We start from the raw sequence: 8,722 nt of genomic DNA, 5'->3' as shown, positions 1-8,722 counted from the left end.
TACGTGCTACCATGTCCTTCAAGATAGAGGACGTCTGTCCTCCTCAGGTTGCACCCTGAGCCCTTGGCTTCTTGAGGGAGTGTGGACGCAGGCTTCCCGTGGAATGTTCCGGAGCCCCAGCCCTTGAGCTGGTCCTCTCTGTTTTATTTGTTTGTGGCTGCAGGACCATGTTTATTCTGCAAACCCCAACTGGGGTCATGTGGCCTGAGAGGATTATATGAATCCCTCCAAGTGGGAGGCTTGGTTGAAATTTCTGAAATACTTTGATTTACGGGGATGGGAAAATGACAGGATACTGGAGAGCGTGAGGCCTGTGGTTGTCAGAGTTGTGGGGACTGCTGCGTGCTGTGTGCCAGGCCCGGAACGCAACTCCTGTGGGTGGACATCTCAGCCACCCAGGCCTCACAGGCAAGCTGCTGGAGATGAGGTGGGCGGGCTCAGACGCACGGGCTGGGGGTGGATCTCTGAAGCAGGGCTCCTTCGGTCTGGATCCCTCCCACCCCTTTGGGTTTCTTTCTGTGGGTTGTGGGTTTGGTGGTGGAAAGACTGAAAGCTAACTCTGAATCCCGGGGAGGCCACTTGCTGGTTAAATGCCTCTGGTCGGAGTCTCTGGGTGAGCCCTGGTTTTCACCAGGGATGATGAACCATCGTGGGTGTTTACTGAGGGAGTCAGCCAGGAGTGACACGGCTGCCTAGCACAGCACCCGCCCATGGGCTGCTCCGGGAGCCTTGGTTCCATTTTTACTGGAAAAAAAACAGCTAAAAACCAACTGGGCTTGAAAAATTCTAACTCCTTGAACAAATAAGCCTTATCCCTCTGAAAACAAAATGGTGTGTGTAATGACCTACGGTAAATGTGTTTTATTAGCCAGTTAATCATAGTGGTTAAATATTTGTCCAAGGCTGTAAGAAGTCAAATAAGTAGGTCCTAAGACGGGTAGGAAGAAAGGAATCATATTCATTAATAAGTTCAGAAAACCTAATGTGTGGGACACAGGGACACACAGTGGGCGAGGTGTTGGGAAGAGGCCCTGGTGGACACCCTTAGACACACACCCAAGATGGTTAAGACCTGGACTTGGTTTCACTGTGTGTGCATGTCTCTGTGTGTGTGTGTCTGGACTTGCTTTCACCGTGTGTGTGTGTGTGTGTGTGTGTGTGTGTGACTTTCCCCGAGAAAAGACTGGGAAAGTGTGTGTGTGGGTGTCTGGATCTGTGACTGGTCTCAGAGGCTCAGCTGACCCCAGATCCCTGGGCAGAGCCTGGAGGAGAATCAGCTCATTTTCTGAGATGTGGTCCATTTTCTAGGGTGCTGTGTCCAGGGTACCGTAGGTGGGGGCAATGCTATACAACCATTTCCATGGCTGAAGGGCAGGGTGGGTGGGCTGACCTGGGGGTGGCCCTGCTCGGCAAGGGGGTGGGCTCCCCCACCCTCTGGGGGGTGGGGGGCGGGTGGTAGATTAAGTGGTGGCAAGAGCCTTCCTAAGTTCCTCACTCCTCTTGTGGTCAATGTCTTCCATTTCCTGCAGTTTCTGCAAATGGCATTGGGGAAAGCTGGGTGTCAGCGCGGATGTGAGGCTAGAGTGGGACCCCCGCAACGGCCCCAGTGAACCCTCACTTCAGCTCGCGTCTTGTCCCCCGCACTCACGTCCCGTCCGCCTTCCCTGGAGCTTCTCCTACCTGGGAGATTTCAGTAAGGATGATCCCGCGGTACTGTCGGCCCTGCCCGAGGGCCTCCATGTCAGCCAGGAATTCTTTCCTCTCCTGAATTTCCTTCACCACTGGACAGGGAGAGGGCCATCCGTGTACAGGACAGCAGGGGCCCCCGCGCTCCTGGGAGGGCTGGTGGGGCAGCAGGTTGCCTCTCTTGGGAACGGGAAGCAGTTCTGCGGTCCGTTTCTCACTCGATGGCCCTCAGGGATTCCCCCCTTCCCCTGCTCCCCGGGGCCCTTCCACACACACTCTGCCTTCCCCTCCCCAGCATAACTGGCCCCTCAGGGGCTCACATTCTTCAAAGCGGTCCAGCTTAGGGGCTGGGTCCTCCTGTCGCAGGGGATGGGGCTTTCTTTTCCGTTCCTCCGGCTCCTTCCCGGTGGCAAAGATATTCTGGAGTCTTCGCTTCTCCATCTCCAGATCCCCTGTCGGGCCCAGACGTGGCCTAGTTAAGGTGGGCAGGGCACCCTCAATTCCTGGAGCATGCTTGCTGCAGGGGGCCTGGGAACATGGTAGGGCTTCTGCAAACCTAGCACCTCCTACCCTGGGCCGCTTCTGCACTGGTCAAGTCACAGTAGGCCGGAAGGTGTTGAAAGAACCCAGAAGAGAGCGTCATCAAAATCCACACACTGGGCTTCCCCAGTGCTCAGTGGTAAATGTGGTGGTTTAGTCACTAAGTCCTGTCCGACTTGTGACCCCATGGACTGTAGCCCGCCAGGCTCCTCTGTCCATGGGATTTTCCAGGCAATAGTACTGGAGTGGATTGCCATTTCCTTCTCCAGGGGATCTTCCCAACCCAGGAATCGAACCCAGGTCTCCTGCATTGCAGGCAGATTCTTAAATGCAGGAGCCATGGGGTTCGATTCCTGATCTGGGAAGCTCCCACATGCCACGGAGCAATTAAGCCCATGCACCACAACAACTGAGCCTGTGCTTCAGAGCCTGGGAGCTGCAACTCCTGAAGCCCAGGTGCTCCTCAAGAAAAGCCACCACAATGAGAAGCCTGCCTGCTGCTACTGGAGATTAGCCGCTGCTTGCTCAACTAGAGAAAAGCCAGCACAAAGACCCAGTACAGCCAAAAATAAATAAAATTATCAAAAAAAAAAAAAAATGCACAGACTGCCTGGGTGCAGAGTAAGGCTAAGGAAACTCAATGACTGTGCAGTATAGCCTGGATGGGGAGGCTGTGTGGAGGGGCCAAGAGTCACGTCAGGTGCCAAGTGGAAAGCAGGGGATGTAATGGCTCTCTGAAACAGGCTGGGGCACAGAGGAACCCGGGGTTCCAGGCACCATATGAGTTAGAGCAACAGCTGTGATACCTGACCTCCAAACATTCATCAGAGGTGGGGGGGGAAACCAGTTAACTGTTAAAGAGAATTCTGGGAAAATGTATAAAAAGGAACCAGCTAACTGTTTTCCCACGCACCCTGAATGCCTCCAAGCTAACACGTGCCGAAGTTCGAGAGCACTGGTATAAATGGCCTGGGAATTTGATTAGCCGCCTACTCAGCACCCTGTGGGCTGTTTGTCTCCCTGCCCCCCTTAACCCCCCTCAGAGAGTAAAAGAGGAGCTGCGGTTGAGGCTCCTTACTCACGGGTGGCTTGAGGCTTGAACTGCTCCCGGCTGTAGGCCCCGTTGGCTTGGCATCTCCAGGCAGGCCGGAGGTGGGACCGGGCTGCCAGGATGGGAGGCAGGTAGATGGCTGAGCTTGGCTGCTTGGAAGGCAAGACTCTCTGGCTGGAAGTTGGGTTGCACTGCAGGGGGAGAGTGTCTCCTCCTGGGGAGGGAAGGGTCAGGGTCAGGGGGCCCACCTAAGTGGTCCCTACCTGTTAAAACAAGTCAAACGGTACGGAAGAGTCTTCCCTTCTCCCCTCCACACCCTCCCCTCTACAGTGAGCCATGGTAGCAATTTGGTGGTCTCAGCCCCTTCTTTTCGATGCTTACCTAAACATGTTCAAAGATATATGGGCATGTGTAAGATTCCTTTTTCAAAGCCTGGATCACACTGCATTCTATTCAGTAATAGACTAACAATCTTCCATGGGGTCGCAGAGTCAGACACAACTGAGCGACTGAACTGAACTGAACTAACAATCTACCATGAACGTCTTTCCAGATCACTCCATTTATCTATAACGTCTTTATTTTTTTGGCCGTGCCATGTGGATCTTAGCTCCCTGACCAGGGATTGAAACTGCGCCCTCGGCAGTGAAAGCTCAGAGTCCTAACCACTGGACTGCCAGGGAATGCCCCCCAACCACTGTTTTGAGTTGGCTCCTGTCTACCTCCCGTACCTTTCCAGCCGTCTCTGTCATCACCCAGCAGGTAGTATTGAGCATGTACCCTATGGCCAGGCCCGGGACTCGGGGGGTAAAGTGGTCAACAAAGCCCTGCCCTCACGGTACTTACATCTGGGGTTTAGATGATGATAACAGCGCTGATGTTGACAGTACAGAAAGGGCCACAGGGTGTGTCAGAGCAGGATTTACGGTTACAAATAGGGTAGCCAGCGAAGGCCTCACGGACACGGTGACATTTGAGAAAAGACCCATAAGTGGTAAGAGGCTAGCCAAGGTGATATTTTAGGGAAGAGCATTCTAGACAGAGGATGGCTCAAGTGAAGGTCCTGAGGTGGGAATGTGCCCAGAGCATCTGAGAACAGACAGCAGACTAGGGTGCCAGGAATGGACTGAGCCAGGGGTGGGGTGGAGTGGGAGTAGAGGTCAGAGGTCAGGGAGGGCAAGAGACAGACTTGGCCTCATAGGCCTCTGGAAAGACTGGCTTTTACTGTGTGTGAGGTGGGAAGCCATCGAGGCTTCTGAGCAGAGGAGTCACCCCTTTAGCTGCCATTGAAAATACAGTGCTGGGAATTTCCTGGTGGTCCCTGCTTCCACTGCAGGGACCACAGGTTCGATCCCTGGACTGGGAACTAAGATCCCTCAAGATGTGCAAGCAAAAAAAAAAAAGATAGAAAATATAGAGTTGGGGGTCAAGGGCTTCCCAGGCGGCGCTACTGGTAAAGAACCTGCCTGCCAGTTCAGGAGACATAAATGATGCGGGTTCGATCCCAGGGAGGAGAGCACAGCTACCCACTCCAGTATTCTTGCCTGGAGAATCCCATGGACAGAGGAGCCTGGCAGGCTACAGTCCATGGTGTCACAAAAAGTCAGACACGATTGAAGCGACTGAGCACGCACGCACGGGGGTCAAGGGCAGAGGTAGTCACAGTCAGGAAATGGTTTGAAGGTCAAGCAGACAGGACTGCTGGTGGGTTGGATGTGAGGTCTAGGAGAAAGGGAAAGGGGACAGGATGACTCTGATGTGTCTGCCCAGAAGAACCAGAAGGATGGAGCTGCCATTGTTTCCCGCTGCCTTTCCTTTCTCGTGCCCTCTATGTAGGGCCAGCCATGGTTTTTCTCTCTCTTCTCTCAAGAGATGCTATGCTTCCTAGAATGTTCCTCTTACTCTGCCTGCTATTTCTACTTGTCCAATGCCAAATGCCACCTTTTCTTTTGGCTCAGTCTCAGCAAATAGTTAGAGCCCAAGCAATCCTGGGAGTTCAGGTGAAGGAGAGGAATTTGTGGCTTGCAAAAGAATTTAAGCCTCAAAGAAGTAGGACTTGGTTAAGAAGAGAGTAGAGAGGGGAATCTGGGAGAAGAAAGTAGACTCAACACCAATGCTTGGAGGCAATATTTTAAAGAGAAAACATCTAAGGAGAAAAAAACTGGCAAACTGGTGACTTGTGTTGACCTAACCACTAATCAAATTAGTTTTTCAATAAATATTGAGCACCTCGGAGTCAAGGACTTCCCTGCTGGCTCAGATGATAAAACGTCTGCCTACAAGGCGGGAGACCCGGGTTCAATACCTGGGTCGGGAAGATCTCCTGAAGAAGGAAATAGCAAGGCAAGATTTTCTTGCCGGGAAAATCCCATGGATGGAGGAGCCTGATAGGCTACAGTCCATGGGGTCGCAAAGAGTCAGACATGACTGAGCAACTGCACTTTCACTAGGAGTCAAGGTACAATGGTGAACAAGGCAGGCTCAATCCTTGGTCTCCTGGTGTTTACTTTTAATGGAATTTCTAGCACATTCTCTTTATGGTCATGTTGGAAGGAAGGAAGGAAGGGTTGGTTGCTCTGTCATGTCTGACTCTATGCGACCCATGGACTATAGCCTGCCAGGATCCTCTGTTCATGGGATTCTCCAGGCAAGAATACTGGAGTGGGTTGCCATTCCCTTCTCCAGAGGATCTGTAAGGGACATCAAATGATTAGTAGATGACTTGAGTTTGGAGATTGAGTTATGTGACTCAGCTGTGTTGTGGTGTTAGGCTCTGGCAGCCTGAATTGTCCTTGTCCACAAAAAGGAAGGAGATCTGATTTCTGAACTGACCTGATGGAGCCTCACTCCCCCAGCCAGTGCTGGGCAGTCAGTATTTGTCTCTCTGACTCTTCCATCCCAGTTTCTGTGGTTGACCAGATGCCTCCTGATAGGCACCTTCTTTCTCGAAAGAAGGCAATAGCTATTGTTAGATTTGAGTGAAACCTGGCAGGCTTGAACCTTCTGGTATCCTCTTAAAGGTAACTTTACAGATCTCTGTTCTGATCCCCTAAAAGCTGATTCAGTTAAATCTCAGAAAGCAAGGCTGTTTTCAAGATCTTAGAGGGCACCTTGTTACCGTGCCCATGAACATTCAGTTTTTTTTCTTTTTTTCATTAAAAATAAATAATACAGTGTGTGGTCAGAGGTAAAATGTGGAAAGGTTTTGCATAGTTTTCCTAAGTTGGAAGCCTTCCAGTAATCATGTTTCTGCCAGCTAAGCTATGAATGAATAAAACTATGCATAAGACACACACAGGCCTCTAGTCTGGAGAGCTCATATGTTATGTGTGTAAGAGGGTGGGAGAGATTTCAGACTTGACAGCGTTCAGACTGTCTGACTGGCAGGAAGTCTCAAATGGGCTGGTTCCCTGTTGAGAAGGCTGGCTAGAGCTGGACTGCAGAAGAGGCTCATGGGCTGGGACCCATGTCTTGTGAAGAAGCAAAGATCAAGACCCTGCAAGGTCAATTCCCCAAGAGCAAGGGTCAGAAATACTATTCAACTTTTGTTTGTGTATGTGTGTTTAAAATGAGGTCCCCTACTCCTCAACATGGAGAAAGCATTAAGATGTGACCCAGAACTCGTCTCCCCCGGAAGCCTCGGTGGGCAGCCTCTTACGTTTCATGGTGTCCGTGATGTGGCGCTGTTGGAAGTTCGTCAGTTTGGATTCCTTCATCATCACTGCAAGACAAAGCACTTCAGTGAAGCTTCCTGGGCTGCAAGCAGATGCCTCATCTCAACCCACTGAAATTTAATACTGTATCGCCTCCTGCTCCCATTCTGGGCACCTGAGTACTTGGCTTGCGGGATTTGAGTTCCTTGAACAGGGATTGAATCTGGGCCTCCCTGCAGTGAAAATAGAGTCCTAACCACTGGACCACAAGGGAATTCCCTTCCTTTTCTACATTTTTTTTTCCCCTACACCACTCATCACCATCTAAGCTCTACATACTTACTTATTATTGTTACTTTCCTACTAGAATATTAGCTCCAAGGGAACAATCATTTTTGCTTATTTCTTTTCTTTACCGCTGTTTTTTCAGCACCTGGGATAATGTCTAAAGCACACAGTGGGCTTTAAAACTTCTTTGTTGAGTGAATGAATGAGTGAATGAACAAGTATTCATTAAGCATGTGCCAGGGGCTGGAGCTACAAATGTGAGCCAAAACAGGCATCATGCCCTGATGGAGTTCATGAACTGAATGTTAATTCAACATTAATTCAGTGGAACACGCGAGGTATCTGATTACAGGTTGCACTAAGCACAGTGAAGGAAAAGATATTTGGTAGTGTCCCTAAGAGTCGGACACGACTGAGCGACTTCACTTTCACTCTTCACTTTCATGCATTGGAGAAGGAAATGGCAACCCGCTCCAGTGTTCTTGCCTGGAGAATCCCAGGGACGGGGGAGCCTGGTGGGCTGCCATCTATGGGGTCGCACAGAGTCGGACACGACTGAAGCGACTTAGCAGCAGAGCAGCAGCAGCAGACACGTAATAGTTGGTTCCACTGTGGTGATGATGGGTGGAGAGGAAATAAGTCTTCCCTGGGGAAACTGAAAGTGTGATCTAAGGGGTTCATGGGAGTTAACCACTCTGAAATTCTTAGTTCTTTGACTTTGGGTCACTTCCAAGTTGTAGGACCCAGACCCCTGAACCTTTCTGAACTCCAGGCTTCTTATCTGTAAACTGAAAATACGATTACTAAGCCATAAGTCATGTAGGGGAGAACTGAGAAACAGAGGGTAACTGACCACCGCTCTTCTTCTGCCCTTAATGCACTGACCTCTGAGCAGCTCGCAGGTCCCTGGGGTGTAAGTGGTCGGCTTGGGACAGCGCCAGAACCCTGTTCCTTTGGTCACCGTCTCCACCCTCTCCTGGGAAGCCATGGGAGGGCTCTGAAGAGGAAAAAACCCAACGAAACATTCCCAGATCCAATCTCTTCTCACACCCTCAACACCACCCAAAGTTTGGGAGCGGGTGTCGGGTCGCAAGAGAATCGTGATGCCGCCTGTCAACATCGCGACAGTGCCCGATCCTCCCACCTCGAACAGATCCACTGGCAGATAAACACATGCGAACAGAGACCTCATCCTGACCTGTGCCTGTGGCAGGGAAGCCCCCTCGGGAGGAAAGGGGCGTGAGGGCAGCCGTGCCCGTTGTGTGATACGCCCAAACGGGAAACCTCACCCTAAAGTAAGATCCCGGCTGGGTGGCCTCTCTCTCCACAGACAGCGGCGGCTGGGCTCCGGAGATCGTAACCAAGGCTCTGAAGCAGCAGCCGCGCCTGGTCTCTCGCAGAAATACTTTTTGAGATCTCAGCCACTAGAGCCTGCAGCTAGCGGCTCCAGCTACCATGGTAACGCAGACAAACTGCTCCGCGCATGTGCGTATTTATCGCTCCG

General features: G+C 51.4%; 1 protein-coding gene across 2 annotated transcripts; it reads right to left on the bottom strand.

Moving 5' to 3' along the window:
* Window positions 1-841: 841 nt before the first annotated feature.
* On the bottom strand, window positions 842-8,704 carry C5H22orf23 (chromosome 5 C22orf23 homolog). Of its 2 annotated transcripts, none has more exons than XR_003510998.1 (7): window positions 8,508-8,688; window positions 8,104-8,215; window positions 6,936-6,998; window positions 3,309-3,491; window positions 2,007-2,138; window positions 1,681-1,842; window positions 842-1,532 (listed from the first exon to the last, which is right to left on the bottom strand). XR_003510998.1 is itself a non-coding variant. In XM_027540827.1 (7 exons), exons 2-7 carry the CDS (start codon window positions 8,204-8,206, stop codon window positions 1,461-1,463), a joined length of 654 nt encoding a protein of 217 aa, XP_027396628.1. In that variant the 5' UTR covers window positions 8,207-8,215; window positions 8,508-8,704; the 3' UTR covers window positions 842-1,460. The 2 variants fall into 2 exon arrangements, 1 of the variants encoding a protein (XP_027396628.1); XM_027540827.1 differs by having other exon boundaries at window positions 1,681-1,781; window positions 8,508-8,704.
* Between the last annotated feature and the right edge of the window lie 18 nt (window positions 8,705-8,722).

The sequence above is a fragment of the Bos indicus x Bos taurus genome, chromosome 5, assembly GCF_003369695.1.
Source record: "Bos indicus x Bos taurus breed Angus x Brahman F1 hybrid chromosome 5, Bos_hybrid_MaternalHap_v2.0, whole genome shotgun sequence".
Lineage (NCBI taxonomy): Eukaryota > Metazoa > Chordata > Mammalia > Artiodactyla > Bovidae > Bos > Bos indicus x Bos taurus.
Note: the sequence above shows the minus strand (reverse complement) of the source record. Positions and strands in the feature narration are given on the sequence as shown.

Excerpts from the sequence above, each read along its gene's own strand:
- C5H22orf23 (XM_027540827.1), bottom strand. The coding sequence starts at position 8,206 with ATGGCTTCCCAGGAGAGGGTGGAGACGGTGACCAAAGGAACAGGGTTC. Across the intron at positions 3,492-6,935 it reads CATCACGGACACCATGAAAC|GAGGAGACACTCTCCCCCTG; the intron begins GTAAGAGGCTGC and ends TTCCCTCCCCAG. Across the intron at positions 2,139-3,308 it reads GTTCAAGCCTCAAGCCACCC|GGGATCTGGAGATGGAGAAG; the intron begins GTGAGTAAGGAG and ends TGGGCCCGACAG.